General features: G+C 41.6%; 1 protein-coding gene across 2 annotated transcripts in view; it reads left to right on the forward strand.

Annotated features, from left to right (window-relative positions):
• TMOD2 (tropomodulin 2) overlaps nt 1-19,739 on the forward strand; it is a 46,692-nt gene that overhangs the window by 11,780 nt on the left and 15,173 nt on the right. The window contains exons 2-7 of one of the 2 annotated variants that reach the window (XM_024128899.1): nt 3,136-3,333; nt 4,823-4,979; nt 9,696-9,818; nt 11,891-11,977; nt 17,416-17,546; nt 19,128-19,235. In XM_024128899.1, coding sequence (XP_023984667.1) covers nt 3,208-3,333; nt 4,823-4,979; nt 9,696-9,818; nt 11,891-11,977; nt 17,416-17,546; nt 19,128-19,235 — 732 coding nt within the window. In that variant the 5' untranslated portion in view covers nt 3,136-3,207. The remainder of the gene's footprint in view (nt 1-3,135; nt 3,334-4,822; nt 4,980-9,695; nt 9,819-11,890; nt 11,978-17,415; nt 17,547-19,127; nt 19,236-19,739) is intronic. The other variant, XM_024128898.3, reaches the window with a different exon arrangement.

The raw sequence follows: 19,739 nt of genomic DNA on the forward strand, positions 1-19,739 counted from the left end.
CCGTGTCGCCTGCATCGGCAGGCGGACTCTCAACCACTGCGCCACCAGGGAAGCCCATCTTTTGCTAGTTTTGAAGCTGGTGCTTTTGTTATTTATGCATACATAGGCAATGACAAGTACGACATCTTGACCGCTGCTGGGTCGGCAATAATTGTAGGACCATCAGTTGCAGGACACACAATTTCTGAGTGTTAAGTGTGGGAAACTGTGCATCTTAGAATCTATTGGATAGGGTAATTCAGTCAGTTCATTTGATGGCTAAGAGCCTGGCAGATATACACCTTAATTATCTAGGGCCAGTATCCTGTTCTTTCTCATCCTGAGTCCCCTCAGGGTGGACTGTTGGGGATGGCTGTAAGTGGCTGAGGGCATCCTTTGCTGAAATGGCACGTGGCATTCTTAGACTCACACAATAAATTACTGGTAGTTGGGACCAGAACAAAGTGTATATGACCCAGTTGGTTTCTTTGACTTTAGTGGGAGAGGATTTTTTTGTTTGTTTTGGTTTGCCTTTATTTTTTTACTGGAATATTACAATTAAAGCTTAAAAGAAGGTGGGTTGATGGAAGGGAAAGAGAGTTACATTGTATATGGAAAAGACACCAAAATAAAAAACCACAAACTGGAACATGGTGAGCGGTTGAAGTAAGGACAGAGGAACGACATTCCAATAGCTCGTAAGTGGCCCTGCCTACAACCAATCTCTTTCCATGACAACCTGTTTTTCATTCTTACCATTTGAATTACCTTATTGAAAACAGGTCTTCTCAGATCAATTCCTCTACTTTAAACATTTGTGGTGACTCCCCATCTCCAACAGAATAAAGCCCAGGTTCTTTGGCAAGACATATAGGAAAGGCCCTTCACAGTTGTCCCTTCCTCATCTTTAGTTGTTTCCTCTCCTGTTCCCCCTCCTCTCCTCTAGCCGCACCAACCATTCACCAAGCATCATGTACTTTCTTATCTTTGTGCCTTTGTTTATGCTGTTCCATTTTCCTGGAAGGAGCCTTCCCTGCCCACATCCACCTTAGGACCTCTTCCTTCAAGGCTCAAACACCACTTCTTTCAGTGTCAACTCAAAACCCCCATCCCCATCCAAGGATTATTTCCTCATGTGTTTTAAACCTACTGTGTACATGACTTCTGTTATAACACTTGTCAACTGAAAAAAAAAAAAAAAGCACAACCTAAAAGTTGAGAATTATGTTTTCTTCAGTGGACTTTCTGAGGACTCAAGCCCAGGAGGCAGTTTCTCAGATAGGTGTGTACCACAGGAGCCAGGATGTATAGGGGTTTTTGCTACAAAACCCAGGGAGTCCGAACATCAAAAGATTACTATTAGTTAAAACCAAACATCTCAAGTTAATGAATTCAGCACTTTTCTGTGTAGGGTGATAAATGGAATATTTATAAATTAATATTTCCTGCCATGTCAATAAACAAAGGATGTCACAGTCACCAATGATTGCAGCCCTCCAACGTGAGCTGGTGAGCCCTGAGGAAACTCAGGGCTGAAAAGAATACCTGCCATCTAGCAGCCAGCAGACTGCAGCCGCTCCCTGCGGTGAGCCCTGAGGAAACTCAGGATGTGAAAACACAGGCCCCAGATAGATAAGGTACATATCAAAGGAATGATTTCAGTGAGCCCAGACTCTTTCATCTTCCCATACATAGAAAAGCACTAAATTCCTTCACTTGAGATGTCTGGTTTTCTTTATTTAACAATAATCTTTTGATGTTCCCAGTTACCTGCTCTTTGTTGCAAAACTCCTACATATCCTAGCTCCTCCCCTCGCCTTCTTGGAGCGGTTTCTCAGAGTTATCTGAAACGTTCTCTCCCGGGCTGCAGTCCTCATTTTGCCCCAAATAAAATTTAACTCGCAACTCTCACGTTGTGCATGTATTTTTTTTTAAATCAACAAGGGGAAGATGCAAAAGTCTGGGCTCACTGAAGTCATTCCTCTGATATACACCTTAACTATCTAGGGCCAGTACTCTGTTCTTTCCCATCCTGAGTCCCCTGAGGGTGCACCATTGGGGATGGCTGTAGTGTTTGAGGGTTGCATCCTTTGCTGATATGGCAGGCGGCATTCTTAGTCCACACACTTATCCAGTGGTATCATCCCTATATATGTACGTCTCACTTGAGTTGTGTTCTCCTTGGGGAAAGGGTCATATCTTGTTTTATTTGTGTATTCCTGTTTTTTAGAACCATACCTGGCAAATAGTAGGTTGACAGCAAGTATTCATTGCCTTGAAAGAGCTGCTTGATATTAATATGGCCAAAAGAGAAACACCATCAGTTAAGTACATTGCTATTTCCTGAATGCAGTATTATCTTTTGAGGGAAGATCTGTAAAATCCTCTGCCAGAAAGAAGAGATTGAGGAAAAATTTTGTATTGAGTGGAAGTTTAGGAGGGAGGTGATATAAAAAGAGGAGGTTGAAAAAAAGAATGGACTAGGGGTATAAAGAATTAGGGAGGATGGCTTAAGAAACAAAAAGGAAATGGGACTAGAAGAGAATGGGAGATGAAGAAAGAAGAAAAGATGGGAGAAAAGTGGAGAGAGTACCAGGATTTTAGACTCTTACTTAGCTTAATTGCAGGGGAGTTTCTGGACGATGCTTTCTCACATGGACGTCCAAACTCTCTTTCCTGAATGAACCCCATTTTGTATTCTTCACATCACTCTCCCTCTGAAAAGACACAAGTCTGCTCCTTACACTGCCTTACAATTAGTGCATTGTTCTTCATTGTTCTCTGTAGAAAGCAGGAGGCAGAGTCCTCTGGTGGGAAGGCACTCACTACACAGGGACTCAAGGGCCTGGCACATCCCAACTCCAGCCCCTCCAGCAAGGCGCTCAGCCCCTTCGACCTGAGAATCTTCATCTGTAAAATGGGATATCGATAAGTCCAGGCTTCCTTTCCAGGTCATTGTAAAGATCTAAGTAAGTGAGACAACGTATATGAAAATACTTTATAAGCAATCAGGCTGCCTTGCGAATGAAGGTGATATTACTTACTTTGTTGAGTTATTCGTCAGGGGAGAGACCCCATTGGCACATAGCATAGCCCTGTCTCCTGGTAATAAGTCCTGTTTACCCAAAGGAGATAACAGTGTTTCTTTCTTCTCAGCAGTATTCTGAAGTCTCAGGAAGCTGGTGCGGTTAAATGTTCATGGCCCATGAGAAAGGCGTATAGGAAACCATGGCACTCCCCTTTCAAAAAGACCTGGAGAAATACAAGAACATTGATGAAGATGAGCTTCTTGGCAAACTCTCAGAAGACGAACTGAAACAGTTGGAAAATGTTCTTGATGACCTAGATCCCGAGGTTAGTGACCTGGAACTGAAGCAGGTGGTTAGTGATAGGATGGGATAAACGGTGTGGTGTGGTCCTTAAACAATAGTGTAGGAATTCCTGATCTCTAAATGCAAATTATGTGTTCTTCCCTGATTGTCTGTGGGTCATTACTTTTATAAACCCAGGGAGAACCTCAGTAGCCACATTTATGATACAGCAATTGTATTTCTCAAAAGCCAGTTTAATGTAAATGGGGGAAAGTATTTTCCATTGGCTGAAGAAGGACTAGACTGACTTAGGGAAAAAGCAAGGAAGAGGAAGAGGAAGAGGAAACAAATATGACTGAGCTTCTTCTATGATTCCTACATTCTGCTGGGCCCAGAAGTGCTTGAGATAAATTGTATTATCCCCATTTCATAAATGAGGAGACACACCAGGAGAAGTAATTTACATAAGATCCTATACTGGTAAATGTCAGAGATGGTATTTAAACCAGATCTTTAACCACAAAAGCAGATCTTTTTTATATCTTGTTTCTTTAACATGTATAAACAACTTGAAATCTTTGATGATCCCACAACAATGGATAGATTAGAGTAAATGTAACCAGGGAGTTCCCTGACGGTCCAGTGGTTAAGACTCCACGCTCCCAGTGCAGGGGGTGCGGGTTCGATCCCTGGTCGGGGAACTAAGATCCCACATACCACATGGTATGGCCAAAAACAAATTTTTTTTTAAGTATTAACGAATAAAAAAATAAAATAAAATAAAAATAAATAAATAAATGTAACCATAATATCAGGTAAATTTAAATGGAGCTTCTCATGTTTTTATGAGCTCTTGAAAAGGTAATTCGCTTGTTATAGTGATTGTTTAGCAAGCACTTTCTTCAGCCCTGCTAATATTATCTCAAACATAGAATAGGAGGCCTCTAAAATAGTGATTTTACTATAAATAAAAATGTCACTAAAATATTTATGTGATATTCCATATGCCAGATAATTTGGATATTGTTTTTACTTTTAAAAAATACTAGTATCCTTTTTTAAATTTTTTAAACTTAAGAAAGATACCTCTATATTTAATCAAGCAGGTATCAACATCTACCAGAATACTCACTTACCAACTTGGATGTTTCCCAGGAGAGGTTAGAAATAACAGAATGTGGTCGTATTGGCTCATCCACACGCCGGCCTGGGAGCACTTTGGGTGCAGACCTGGCCAAACCTAAGAGGGATCTACGAAGAAAAAGGTCGTGAAGTGCGGCTGGCCTTTTGCGACCACATTCTAGGAGGCAGCTGCAGGAGACAGGCCGCTCCAGCCATGTGTGTTCTGCCTGAGCTCACGGGGAACCCCCGTCTCAGCACAGAATGTTAGAGCAGGTGGGGCCTCAAAGATATGCCAGAGCCCTAGCCCTCAGCTCACACCCACATCTCCCCATACACAGCCGGGGTAGGGGAGGTAACAGGTATCAGTCAGGCACACACCCTGCTTCCTGCTCACGCCTCTGTCTTGTCAGAGCGCACTGCTGCCAGCTGGATTTCGACAGAAAGACCAGACACAGAAAGCAGCCACCGGCCCGTTTGACCGCGAGCACCTCCTCATGTACCTGGAGAAGGAGGCTTTAGAACAGAAAGACAGGGAAGACTTTGTGCCCTTCACTGGAGAAAAGAAAGGTAAGACCACAGGCAGCATCTGGGAATGTAGGTACTCCTAAGGTATTGTCACGGAAGGTCAAGTAACAGAACTGGCCTGAAAGGGGGAAATAAGACCACGCGCTGGATTCAGTATTAAAAAGAACCGTGGCTGGTGGATACATGTCTGTGTACACTTGTCCAGACCCACAGACTGTACACCACCAAGAGTGAGCCCTAATGTAAACTGTAGATTTGGAGTGATAATGATGTCAGTGTGGGTTCATCAGTTGTAACAAATGTACGCTGTGCTGCGGCCTGTCATTAGAGAGGAGGCTGTGAGTGTAGGGAAGGGGCGGGGGGACACAGGAACTCTCTGTACTTTCCTCTGCTAACCTAAAGCTGCTCCAAAAAATAAAGTTTATTAATTAAAAAAAAAAAGAACCATGGCAGAATATGAAGGCTGCAGGTATAGAGAACAAACTAGTGGTTACCAGAGCGGAGAGGGAGGAGAGGAAGGTATGGGATTAAGAAACACAAACTACTATGTATAAAATAAGTAAGCAACAAGATCTATTGTACAGCACAGGGAAATATAAACATTCTTTTTAATAACTTTAAATGGAATTAATCTATAAAAATATTGAATCACTATGTTGTACACCTGAAACTAATATAATATTGTAAATCAACTATACTTCAGTAAAATTTAAAAAAACCACAGACTGTTGTGCAGAGAAATAAAAGATCTGAATAGCAACAACAACAAAAAAGCTACCAGTTCAAAAGAAAGAAAATTGTCATTAGAAAGGTATGAATCTTGCTTCTGAAACACATGCAGGTAACCATAATTTATAAAAATAATCTGCTTGAGTAAGGGGGAAAGAAAAAGGAATATGTAGGCTAATTAACTGAATACTTAGAGTGTAATGGTACTCACATTAGTTTTGTAAAAAAAATCTTAAGCCCCAAGAAGCAGTTTTGGAAGTGTAAAGTAGCATCGGGCTTAAAAGAGGGTCTCAGGGCATTGGCGTGTTCCTCTTAGCCCGGGTCTTTCCTAGCTTCAGGAGTCTACTCCAGGTTGAGGCATTGCCTCTATTCCGTTGCTGCCGTTAGAGGCCAGTGCAGTCAGTCATCTGTTCATCCAGCATGTACCAACCACCTCCTGGGTGCAGAGCCCTGTGCCATGTGCTGGGACCACAGGGAATGAGACCCTGCCCTGTCCTCAAGGAGCATGTGGTCCAGCAAGAAACACTGATAGATCTGGAAAGGCCTGAGGAGTAAGGGGATGTTTCTCCACATAGGAGGTGAGCTCTGAACTAAGACAAGGAAAATCCTCCTCCCTAGCTCCTGACCTGAGCTCCTCTTTGGAGGAAAAGTGGATACCAATCACCTGTACAGGTTCCTCAGCTATAAGCAGTGACTTGGGCCCAAAGATATGACTGGAATCACTGATAACTTCATAGTAACTACGGTCTTTTAAAAACACAAATCAGATCATGTCAGTTCCCTGCTTAAAGTCCCAAATCATTGCCGTGGTCCTCAGAGTCCTGGCAGAGCTCACCTTGCCCACCTCTCTGACTGCATCTCTCCTACCCTCACTAAGCCTGGGCCCCACTGTCCTCACTTCGTTCCCCAAACTTGTCAAGTTCTCCCATCTCAGGGTCTTCTTCCCTCCTGACCCGCATCCCTGTTTTTCACCTCCTAAAAGCTCCGGCTTAAATGTCTGGGCCTCCAGCTTTCCCTGACCTCTCTGTCTAAAACAGACCCCATTTATTGCTTTCTTAGCACTGTGACAGTGTTCATCCTTTTGTTTACTTACTTTAGGATTTGTGTGTTTTCCATAGGAGATTGAGATTAACAGTGGGGCTGTGTCTCTCTTGCATCATGGCACAGAAACTGACACAGGGGAGGCACTAGATAAACGTGGATTGGAATAAATGCCATCTCTGAGCTTTTGTGCCGTGGCCACGGGGAGCAGGGGCACTGGCTGCTTGGCTGCTGCCTTCTCTGTGCAGCCTCCTAGCTCTTCTGAATCATGCACACCCAATGGCTTGTGCACCACCTGTAATGTCATTTTATTAAGAAGGTAAAGTTGGGCACTGACAAACTGGGCAAATAACCGAGGATTGCTGTAGAAATATGGAACCGTTTCTATGGCAGCACGGTTATTGTTAGACTAATTTAATTGTGAAGGAAAAAATAAATTATAATGTCAAATCTTCAATAAAATCCCAGTTAACATCCAGTGTTAGGGCAGTGAAAGAATAATAAGAGGGAAGCTGCTATCTTCTGTTCTCAGAGCAGTGGTCTGAGAAACAGCTATGGTAAATTACCTCCTGATCCAGATTAATCTACAGATGGTTCTTAGGGGGTTAGGAGTACAGGAGCAGTCAGAGTAATAAATGGGGGTACAGAAGGGGTGCACAGCTGCACCAGGGAGCTTAGGGTGCAGGGCCCCTGGAAGAACAGCGGTGATGCAGGAGCAGTGGTGAGAGCTTCGGGAGAGGGACTGCCCAGCCTCAGTTCTGAATGCCAGGTGCCCTGGGCCTTCAGGTTGCTAGGCTACATTATTCATTTAGAGCTTGTCGTTTGGTTGGACCCCAGGAATGGATATGCAGTAGCAGTTATCCTGAATACTGATAGCTGGGCCACCTGTGCACCTAGTGTTCAGAGTAATCCTAAATGGTACCAGGAGTTAGGAACTCAGAAACCCTGTTTTGACTCTGGATCCAAGATCTTGGCACCAGAAAGAAAATGCTTCGGGCTGCAGACACTACGCAAAAGTCTGGGAGGAGCCTCAGTGTCTGAGATGTTATGGTTTGATTGATTGATTTGATTTTTTTTCCTTTTCTATTCTCTGGCTATTTTCCTGTTTTGTTTCCCAGTCTATTTCCCTTCTTTCTGGGAAATGTGGCAGCTTATGTGATGGTCAGTGATAGAGACCTTGTGGTCAGGATACCCCAGACTGACCACAGCAGTGGTGCCTCTTTGGGGTACCCAGTTCTGCCTGGCCCCTGTTTATGTATCCAACCATGTGAAGGTCTGGTAAACCAGCAGGAAGTATGTAGCCCTGTAACCAGGGGAGTCTCCTGGAGAGTTTTCATGAGGGAGTACTTGACTTGGGTTATGACCCTTTCCTTTCCAATGAGAGTGGGGATGACCAGGCTAGCCCAGGAGACCTGGCAAGAGCTTGGGTTCTGATTGTCTGAGGCTGGAGCCAGCTGTCTGTTCTAAGGTGACAAAGAGGAAAAGCCATAGAGGGGTGAGTCTTTAGGGACCTCCAACGATAAAAATGGAAGAGGCCAGTTTCAAAGATCATGCCAAGAGGTAAGAGCAGCTCCAACAAAGAGGGAAACCAAGAGTCAAAGCTGGGACGAATTGGAAAAGAGTGTGAGTAGGTCTGGGGTATCCTATGGTGGCTCTGTAGTGGCCTGGGTTTACCTTGAGGAGCCACTGCACACGTGGGATGTGGCTGTGTTGGCCTGGCTGGAAGTCAGGAGAAGGTCATGTGCCATTCTCCCAGAACTGTGATCATCAGTCCAGAGGTTTGGGCTGGGGGGGGCGGTGGTGGTGCTATAGATTTCAGCATATTCAGAAGTGAGTAGGGGGCAAAATAAATGGAATCAGACTGACAGGATGAAGTGGGAGGTGGTGGCAGAGAATGCATATCTGGGTAGCACAGTGTGTTGCTGCTCAGAACTCCACATCTCTAAATATGACAACCCTGATTTTTCCTTTTAAGTCAGGCTGACTTTGATGTGCTCTAGAAAGGTGACTGTGTCCCCAGGTCACTACACTAGTCAGGTACCCTAGATATAGCATGCTGGTTGCCTACAATCTCAGTTGGTAGGAGGAACACTCTAGGAGGGGGATCACCAGTTTGTCTCTCAGGAACCCCTGGGGCTGTTTGGACGTATCTGCCCCCCATATGCAGGATCCAAGGCAAGAATACAAATAGAAGTCCATGTGCCATTTTTATAAATATTGAAAAGCTAACAAACTGTTAAAATATGTGCTGTCCTCCTACCTAGGCCAATATTCTTGGACTTCCAAGAGTTCCACATAGGGATATGGGTCCATCCTGCACTGCCAAGGCCTGAAGCACCATGGCTGACACCCCAGCGTACATATCCAAGCTTCATCCATACTCACTCACAGACAGCATCCTGTTGGCCCGTGGGTACACACCCCAGCAGTGTGACCTGCCTTCAGGAGGATGGACATGGGGAAGGGACTCATGCAGGCCCCGGAAGCAGGTTCAGGGCTCTTTGGCAGGGAATTGCAGGGCCCCAGGTGCCTGGGGTATAGTCTAGCAGGTGGCCTGTATTCTGGATGGGAATGCCCCTTTGTCCCCGTGACTCCTCCCTCAGTGGGGCGCAGGCAGTGAGGACGGGTGTGCATCCAGAAGAGACCAGAGTTGGGCCCCTCTAGAGCAGAGGGCTCATGGCAGGGCCCCTCTTGCCCAGGTCTAAGGGCAATGCTGCCCATGATAGGGAGGTAGAAACCCCTGTTTCCCTCTCTGCCGCCTCAGATCTCTGTGTTGCAGAATGCAGGATTCCTCCTCTGACCTTCCTTCCTCTAATAGTGGATTGTTGATATTGGCATCATCCCAGAAATTAAGGAATCCCAGTTAGATGTGCAGTGGTCTAACGCTTCAGCTCTTAATGGCCAGAGCTGCACATTCTCTGGTTAGTTCACTTACCCTACAACAAGGCAGCAGCACACAATGGTTTTTGTTTTTCTTCTGATTTAAAGGGAGAGTCTTTATCCCCAAAGAAAAGCCCATAGAAACTCGTAAAGAAGAAAAAGTGACCCTTGACCCAGAACTGGAAGAAGCTTTGGCCAGCGCCTCCGACACTGAACTCTACGATCTTGCAGGTTAGTCCTCAGCTCTGGGAAACTTTCCCGTCTGGCTCTGTGACCTCCAGACGGGCACTGATCCCCCTGGCAGCAGCCTTTGAGCTCCTGTGTAACTATTGATTGTTACTGTGATACCAGGTTGACTTCAGCCATTAGGCAGCTATAAGGCTGGATGCAGGTGACTTAAACCTCTCTGAGCAAACATTTTGCTGTATCTCAGCTCTAAAATGTAAAAGCATATTTCAGCTGTAAAGTACTCCCAATAGTACCTGTCCTACAAAATCCGAGAGTTACTGTGAGAAATCAAAGAGAATAAATATGAAGGAGTATTCAGAACTTAATAAAATTACAGCACTTATGCTTTCTAAAGAGCTTCACATTTGGCATTTTATCATCACAGAATTTCCGTTTCCATCACAAAATTTCTTGTTCTTCCCCACAGTCACTGTTCAATTTTGATTCTGTTAGCCTAACCATGGAGCAGGACCAATTTACTGTTACATTTCCCTAGTAAAGTAAATCCATATTCAGCCCAATCTGCTGATTTTTTCTAGTTTTCTTAACAATAGCAACAATACAGTAATTATAATAATTGTGTGAATTGGTTATATGTACAGATAGAAAAAAAACCCCAAATAGTACAAAAGAATATGTAATGAAAAGTCACCCTCGTTCCTAAGTCCCCTCCCATTTTTTACATTTCCTTTGAAAAAGATCCCATGCATGTACCAGCATATTTGTGTGCTCATTGGATGGAAATTTGGGTCATTAGGTCCTCCCAGGATAGAGGTGCTTTGAGAAACAGTCCACAGCTTTGGCAAGAATTCTCACATTGTTATTCCATTGGAATACATAAGTAATAATAATCTCCTTCCTTCCAGGAGAATCAGCTATGCCTTATTCTAATAGCATGCCAAGCATCTCAGCTACATTTTCATTCCTTCTGTGATGATATCAGTGGTCAATATTAAGCTCACATATTTGAAACCCTCTCAGAAGTCACTGCAGGAGTTCAGGTACCTGCATCTAACACATAGGAAGTCATTTAACCTTTGTAATAGGTAAAGTGTAATTATTATCCCTATTTTACAGATGGGGAAACTGAGGCTCAGAGGCATTTAACAACTTCTCAAGTCATACAGATAGTACGTGACAGAGCTTGCATTTAAGCTCTGGGTGACTGCTTCTGACTGCCACTCTCAACCCCTAGACTCGCTGGTTCTGAACATTGGCCCTTTCTCAGCTGTACGGGCTGCCCCCCTCCTTCTAAGGTATAGATTACAGCGCATGAGGAGCTCAGGTGCGCCTCTGCCACCTGTTGGCAGACTATTCTGGGATCCTTCCCCAGGCAGCCACCTGTAATTTCTCACCTGGAATTTCCTTAGCAAAGGGAAACCTGGGCAGTTGCAGTTAGAGCATGCTCAGTGTTGTCACCCCAGTGCTGTCCCCTGCGTACTGTGCTGCCCCCTGGTGTAAGTTCCATGTAGTACAAGAGACTCAAAAATCTCAGCCTGCTTATCTACTTTTTATTGTTGACATCACTTATTTCCCACCCTGGGATGTTCTAGATGGGAAAAGAACCACTCTTTTTGGTACTGAGAGATGGCAGAGATGGGGAGGCTTACATTGAAAAAGGCCCATGATCTTTCTTCTCTTTGTCTCTGGAAAAACTACATGCCATAGTATGTATTATGTTAGATCTTAAACTATCCTTAGACTCAGTCCTACGTTCACATTTTACAGATGAGAAAACATAAGGGATGAATCTACTCAACTAGGACATCTATGCAGATTTTCAGTGTGGAGCTATGACGAGACCATTGTCCCTCAGAGCCTACATTATTCTACACGTATAGATGTAGAAAGATATGTGAAGATTGCCAATGGTCTTGGGAGGAGGGTTTCTTTTTATAAAAAAAATAAGCTTATTTCATACTATACATGTGTCATGCACTTTGCAAGGCAAGAGGGTCTAGAGACTTATCTTTATGATATGAAGAATTGTTCTTCGAGGGGCAAATTAACAATGTGGACATCTTAGCACGCTTTCTCAAACTTAAGGTTTATTCACTGATTATCTTTGCTTTCAGCTGTTCTTGGAGTACATAATTTGCTCAACAATCCCAAGTTTGATGAAGAAACGGTCAGCACGAAAGGCGGCAAAGGGCCTGTGAGAAGTAAGCTGACATGAAATCTGTGGTTTTATGAAACTTGGGAGCCTCTGGGTGTTGCTGGTAGGAAAGAGGCCTGTTGACTGGGCCCCCTGGGGAGTCCAGAATTCTTTTAGGCTTTGAAGGTGGTTTTTGCCAGTTCACCAAGGATCACTGGGCTCTGAGCAGTCAAACCAGGATAGACTAGCCAATACTGGGAGCTCTGTCTGGCAGCGTAACTAGTACCAATCAGTGTGTTTTGCTCAGAACACACTGTCTTGATAGGTCTGTTCAGTCAAAAGAGAAAATTACTGATAAAAAAGGTTGCTTAGTCAGCACAGAATGCAGAGTTTTATGTTCTTAACGATGTTTTAACTAACTCTAGTATCAGATAAGTTTCCTACTCTATTTGAGTGCCTTTTTGTCTCAGTAACGGATGTTTGTCATTAGAATTTGAATACCCGCTTCCCCCGGAGAGCATGAAAGACACACTGGCATGGACTTGCTGGCACAGAATGTACCAGACCGCTATCTTCTATGTCACCATTTTCTGGAGAAACGTACAATTCATTAGACTCACTCATTCGTCAGTCATTTACTAAATACCTGCTGTTTCAAGAATGTTCTAGGCTTAGGTACAAAGGTAAAAAAGATGGTCCCTGCCCAAAGGAACTTATCTATCTGTGGGAGGGATGGATCAGTAAAGAGGTAATTTCAGTACAGTGTGATCCAGTTACTATGAAAACTCACAGAAGATCACAGCTTTTCTTAGATTAATTATATTTTATTCTCTTTGATGGTGATTTGGGCAATGCTTTCTAGTCTCAGCAGTATATTTATCAGTTGCTGTTTAATACAGGGTAATTTACCCAGACAATGAGCAATATTCCTTTTATTTACCTTCTGTTTTCTTATGCATACAGATGAAAAGTGTTCATCCTTTTAATTTCAGTATCAAAGGGTAACATTCTGACAACATGTTTGTTATTAAAAGTCTGGTGCATAACCTTCTGGGATTTTATACATACACATACACACACATATCATTAACTTTTTAAAAGACTTAATTTTTTTAGAGCAGTTTTGTGTTCATGGCAAAATTGAGAGAAAGGCACAGAGATTTCCCATATACCCCCTGACCCTCCACATGCACAGCCTCCCCCATTATCAATATGCTGCACAGAGTGGTACAGATGTTACAATTGATGAACTTACATTGATACATCGTTATCACCGAGTCCATAGTTTACATCAGGGCTCACTCTTGGAGTTGTACATTCTCTGGGTTTGGACAAATGTACAATGACATGTTTCCACCATTACAGTATCAGGCAGAGTAGTTTCACTGCCCTAAAATTCTTCTGTGCTCTGCCTATTTACTTCTCCTTCCCTGCTAACCTCTGGCAACCCCTGATCTTTTAACTGTCTCCATCGTTTTGCCTTTTCCAGAATGTCATATAGTTGGAATCATACAGTATGTAGCCTATTCAGACTGGCTTCTTTTACTTAATAATATGCATTTAAATTTGCTCTATGTCTTTTCATGGCTTCATAGATCATTTATTTTTTTTATTGAGATATAGTTGATGTATAATATTACATGTTACAGGTATACAACATAGTGATTCACAATTTTTAAAGGTTATACTCCATTTATAGTTATTATAAAATATTGGCTATATTCCCTGCGTTGTATAATTTATCCCTGTAGTTTATTTATTTGTACTTCTTAATCTCCTACCCCGTCTTGCCCCTCCTCCCTTCCCTCTCCCCACTGGTAACCACTAGTTTGTTCTATGTATCTGTGAGTCTGTCCTTTTTGTTATACTCACTAATTTGTTTTATTTTTTAGATTCCACATATAAGTGACATCATACAGGATTTGTCTTTCTCTGTCTGACTTATTTCACTTAACATAATACCCTCCAAGTTCATCCATGTTGTTGTAAATGGTAAAATTTCATTCTTTATTATGACTGAGTAGTATTCCATATATATTATCCATTCATCTGTTGATGTACACTTAGGTTGCCTCCATATCTTGGCAATTGTAAATAATGCTGCTGTGAACATTGGGGTGCATGTATCTTTTCAAGTTAGTGTTTTTTTTTTTCCAGACATATACCCAGTAGTGGAATTGCTGAGTCATATGGTAGAGATAGATCATTTCTTTTTAATGCTGAATAGTATTCTGTTATCTGGATATACCACAGTTTATTTATCAATTCACCTACTGAAGGACATCTTGGTTGCTTCCAAATTTTGGAAATTATGAATAAAGATGCTATAAATATCTGTGTTCAAGTTTTAGACATAAATTTTCCACTCCTTTGGGTAAATATCAAGGAGCCTGATTGCTGGATCTTATGGCAAGATGTTTGGTTTTGTAAGAAACCACAAAACTGTCTTCCAAAATGGCTGTACCATTTTGGATTCCCACTAGCAAAGAATGAGAGTTCCTGTTGCTCTACATCCTCACCAGCATTTGGTTTTGCCAGTGTTCCAGATTTGGGGCATTCTAATAGATGTGTAGTGGTATCTCATTATTTTAATTTGCATTTCCCTGACAAATATGATGTGGAACAGCTTTTCATATGCATATTTGTCCTTTGTATATCTTCTTTGGTGAGATATCTGTTAAGTTCTTTGGCCCATTTTAAAAATCAGGTTGTTTTCTTATTGTTGAGTTTCAAGAGTTCTTTGTATATATTGGATAAATCCTTTATCGGATGTGTCTTTTTTTCTGATTTTTTTTTAATGAATGAAAGATTTTTTAAAATTCTATAGTGCTTTACAAATTTCAAAAGTTTCATACACACGATTTCAAATAATCCCATAATAACCCTTTTTTTCCCTCTACCCCTATATTGCCCCTCCCCTCTTCCCTCTCCCTACTGGTAACCACTAGTCTGTTTGCTACATCTGTGAGTCTGTCAGATATGTCTTTTGCAAACATTTTCTCCCAGTCTGTGGTTCATCTCCTCATTCTCTTGAGAGTATTTTTCACAGAGTGGAAATTTTTTATTTTAATGCAATCCAGGTTATCAATTCTTCCTTTCATGGATTATGCCTTTGGGACTGTGTCTAAAAATTCATCTCCAAACCCAAGGTCATCTAGATTTTATCCTATGTTATCTATCTATCTCATAGTTTTGTATTTTATATTTAGGTCTGTGATCCATTTTGAGTTAATTTTTGTGAAGGGTGTAAGGTCTGTGCCTAGATTCACTTTTTTTTTTTTATGTGGATGTCCAGTTGTTCCAGCACCATTTGTTGAAAGACTGTTTTTTTCTCCACTGTATTACCTTTGCTCATTTGTCAAAGATCAGTTGACTATATTTATGTGGGTCTATTTATGGATTCTCTATTCTGTTCCATTGATCTATTTGTATATTTTTACCCATACCACACTGTCTTGCTTCCTATAGCTTTAAGTCTTGAAGTTGGATAGTGTCAGTTCTCTAATTTTGTTCTTTTCTTTCAATATTGTGTTGGCTCTTCTGAGTATTTTGCCTCTCTATGTAAACTTTAGGATCAGTTTTCTGATATCTACAAAATAACTTTCTGGGATTTTTGATTGGGATTGCATTGAATCTATAGGTCAATTTGGGAAGAACTGACATCTTGACAATATTGAATCTTTCTATCCATGGAATATCTCTCCATTTAGTTCTTCTTTGATTTCTTTCAGTACAGGTTTGTAGTTTTCTTCATGCAGATTATATATATATATAGTTAGTTAGTTAGTTAGTTGGATTTATACCTAAGTATTTCATTTTAAAATATTTATTTATTTATTTATTTATTTATTTATTTTTGGCCGTGTTGGGTCCTCATTGCTGTACGTGGGCTTTCTTTAGTTGCAGTGAGTGGGGGCTACTCTTTGTTTTGTTGAGGTGCTCGGGCTTCTCATGGCGGTGGCCTCTCTTTGTTGCGGAGCACAGGTTCTAGAGTGCAGGTTTCAGTAGTTGTGGCTCACGGGCTTAGTTCCTCCGTGGCATGTGGGATCTTCCCGGACCAGGGCTCGAACTCGTGTCCCCTGCACTGGCAGGCTGATTCTCAACCACTGCGCCACCAGGGAAGCCCAAGTATTTCATTTTTCATTAACATTTTTTTCAAGTTGTGATTCTCTTCTCTTATCAGTACCTGTAGGTTTACCTCATTCTTCTAATGAATAGATAGCATCGTATTATGTGATTATGCTCTAACTTGTTTAACATTTTTGCATTGATGGACATTTTGTTTTTCATGTTTTGCTGTCACAAGTAACGTGTCAGTGAACATCCATAAATATATATCTTCATATATTCATGCTACTTTTTCTGTAGATTAGACTTTTAGATATAGAATTGCTGGGTCATAAAGTATCCACATTTTATATTTTAATAGATAATGCTGGGCTTCCCTGGTGGCTCAGTGGTTAAGAATCCACCTGCCAATGCAGGGGACATGGGTTTGAGCCCTGGCCCAGGCAGATCCCACATGCCGCGGAGCAACTAAGCCCGTGCGCCACAACTACTGAAGCCCGCGCGCCGTTCTCCGCAATAAGAGAAGCCACTGCAATGAGAAGCCCGCGCACCACAACGAAGACCCAACGCAGCCAAAAATAAAAATAAGTTAAATAAATTTTTTTAAAAAATAGATAATGCCAAATTACTCTTCCAGAAAATTTTTATCAGTTTACATTCCCACCAACAATGTATGAGGATTCTTTTTCCTCCACATTGTTGCCAACTCTGAATATTTTCTTTTTACATTTTTTGGCTAATCAAATGGTATCTCATTTTTAAATTTCAGAGTTTAATTACTTATTATATTTTTTTGGTTGACTGATAGAGATTCCTCTGATCATTAGTTGTTCATTTTCAATTGGGTTGTCTTATTGACTTGTAGGAGCTCTGTGTATATTGGGATATGAACCCTTTGTATGTTACATATATTGCAAACATCTTCTGTTAACTGCTTTTGAGAATTCTTCCATTCTTCTTTTCTATTCCTTTCTCTTCCCATACCATCCTCAAAATTAAAGCTCCAAAATGGAACTCAGAGGAGGGTGGGCCAGGGGAGGATTAAGGTTTGGGAAATAAAGAGACTCATTTTTTGCATCTTAGATTCTTTGGTTTGGTTATTATATCTGAAAGAGGTCCATATGGAGCAGCAGTAACTACCCATGGATATTCTTTTGGATGTTGGAGTTTGCTGTAGGGCCTCCTGCACTTTTGGCCCCATGGAGCATCAACCACTGAGACTTCTCATTGCAGGTGAAAAACACCAACTTTGAGGCTGTAACTCAGAATCATACCATTCCTGTGCTTGCTTAGTTGAGAGTAAGCTTACTGTCATTGATATCGGAGTATTATTGGAATCAGAGCATATGAAAGGAAGGTCATTTTGGGGGACGTCATCTCTGATTTTTATGGGAGAGCCCTTACATTTTATTTTTAAAATTAAAACTTGTGTCTTAGATGTGGTCAAAGGTGAAAAGGTCAAGCCAGTATTTGAGGAACCACCCAATCCCACAAATGTGGAAGTAAGTCTGCAGCAGATGAAAGCCAATGACCCCAGCCTGCAAGAGGTCAACCTCAACAACATTAAGGTATTTCATTACGATTGTTGTCCGTTGAGGTCAGAAAACTTACTGGAGATGACTGATTGCCTGTTTTACACCTGTTTAAAATCCTTTGTCCTCACTGGATTTTGAGGCACAATATCCTATTTGAAAGAAATGGGTTTTAAAAAAAGAGTGATTCCTAGAATTCTTTGAAAAGAATCACAGTACTTATGTTATACGCAGTGTATTAGTTATGTATTGCTGAGTAACAAATTACTCCAAAACAACAAACAATTATTATTTTACATAATTTCTGAGTGTCAGGAATCTGGGAGTGACTGGGCTGGGTTGTTGTGGCTCAGGGTCTCAAATGAGGCTATAGTAAAGCTGTCAGCCAGAGCTGCACTTGTGTGAAGCCTTGACGAGGGCACAGAATCCATTTCCAAGATGGTGCAGTCATGTGTCTGTTGGCAGGAGGCCTCAGTTTCTCAGAACGTGGATCTCTCAATAGGGCTGCCTGAGTGTCCTCACATCATGACAACTGGCTTCCCCCAGAGCAAGTGATCCAAGAGAAAAAAAGAGAGACTAAACTGGAAGCCACAGTGCCTTTTAGCACTTATTCTCTGAAGTCACACATTGTCACTTCTGCTTTGACCATAAGTCATGTCATTCTCAAAGGGAGGGTAAGGTGTGTGTGTGTGTGTGTGTGTGTGTGTGTGTGTGTGAGTGTGAGAGAGAGAGAGAGAGATAGAGAGAGAGCACTGCCTGACATCTTTTTTGTTCATTCTTTTTGAGCCAATTTCTAGCATTTAATAATATTAACTGATTTTTATTAAGTACTCGCTATGTGCCATATCCTTTACTAAATACTTGAAATTCATTATCTAATTGAATCCTTAGTGGGACTTAAAGAGGTTCAGTTGCCCACAGTCACAGAGCTGGCCTGTAGTGCTCTGTAAACTCACATTAGCCTCTAGCTGTGCCCCATATTGTCTGCCTCCCCAGTGCCCAGTACTAGGCTAAGTGCTGTGGAAGAGGAAGTAAGAGTCACACGGTATTCATTCTGAAGAACTTAAATTATGAGAAAAACACTAAGTGAATAATTACATGATGTGGTCAGCCCCCACATGTGGAATTGTGGGTAAGGAAAATCTTGATCCTGCCTAGGAGAGCCGATAAACCAAGGAGGTGATACTTCTGCTGGGTCTTGAAGGCTGAGTAGGAATTAGAGCAAAGGATAAAGGAATTTCTAGGCAAAAGGAAAAGCATATCTAAAGGTATGGATGAAAGAAAGACAATGGGATAGTAAAAGAATGGCAAGCAGGTCAGTCTGGCTAAAATATAGAGAATGAAAGAAGGAAAGAGGAAAGTGTGCTGTATGCATAATTTGGACAGTAGGGTAAACAGAAGTGATGCCAGAATGTCACATTGTGTTAGATTCCCTTATTGGACACTAAGTGGTGCTATTTGGCTTAGGATAGGTTGGTTGCTAGAGAATGGGTGATGAAAGTCTTTTAGAGAGGATAACGTCTAAACATACAGGGTATTTAAAAGCTGTTGGTCCTTAGCTTGGGGTGAAGGTGCTGCAGAATTATTCATCAAGGATCTGTGTCTTCCTCATCTTAGAACATTCCAATTCCAACCCTGAAGGAATTTGCAAAGGCTCTGGAGACCAATACTCACGTGAAAAAGTTCAGCCTGGCCGCAACCCGCAGCAATGACCCTGTGGCGATTGTGAGTAAAATTCTTAGAAATATAACATGAAAATATTTAATTCATTAGAAGCTATTTTTAATTTGTTTTATCAAGTAACAATGTTCAGATCGGGTAAATTTATTTTCTGTATAGTTAATAAACAAAATTAGTTATGATGAGAAAGTAAAACAAGCACCCAACTGTCAGGCACTTTGAATTCACTAGAATTTTGTTAGCACTACACTTTTTGGAGAAAGAAACAAGATTAGATTTGGTATTTAGCTAAATAAATACTTAGATTTTGTTCTGTGCTTAGTACAAATTTTCTGAAACGTTTGTATCTACAGTAACATTCTGTCCCAGTAAACGGATATTATGAGACCTGCCCCCGCGCCAAAGCCTACAGGAACTCGGCCCATATAAAAAATGTTAACATATATTTCATTTTAATCATTTTTTTTTTTTTTTTTTTTTTTTTGCGGTATGCGGGCCTCTCACTGCTGTGGCCTCTCCCATTGCGGAGCACAGGCTCTGGACGCGCAG

The sequence above is a fragment of the Physeter macrocephalus genome, chromosome 11 (assembly GCF_002837175.3).
Source record: "Physeter macrocephalus isolate SW-GA chromosome 11, ASM283717v5, whole genome shotgun sequence".
NCBI lineage: Eukaryota > Metazoa > Chordata > Mammalia > Artiodactyla > Physeteridae > Physeter > Physeter macrocephalus.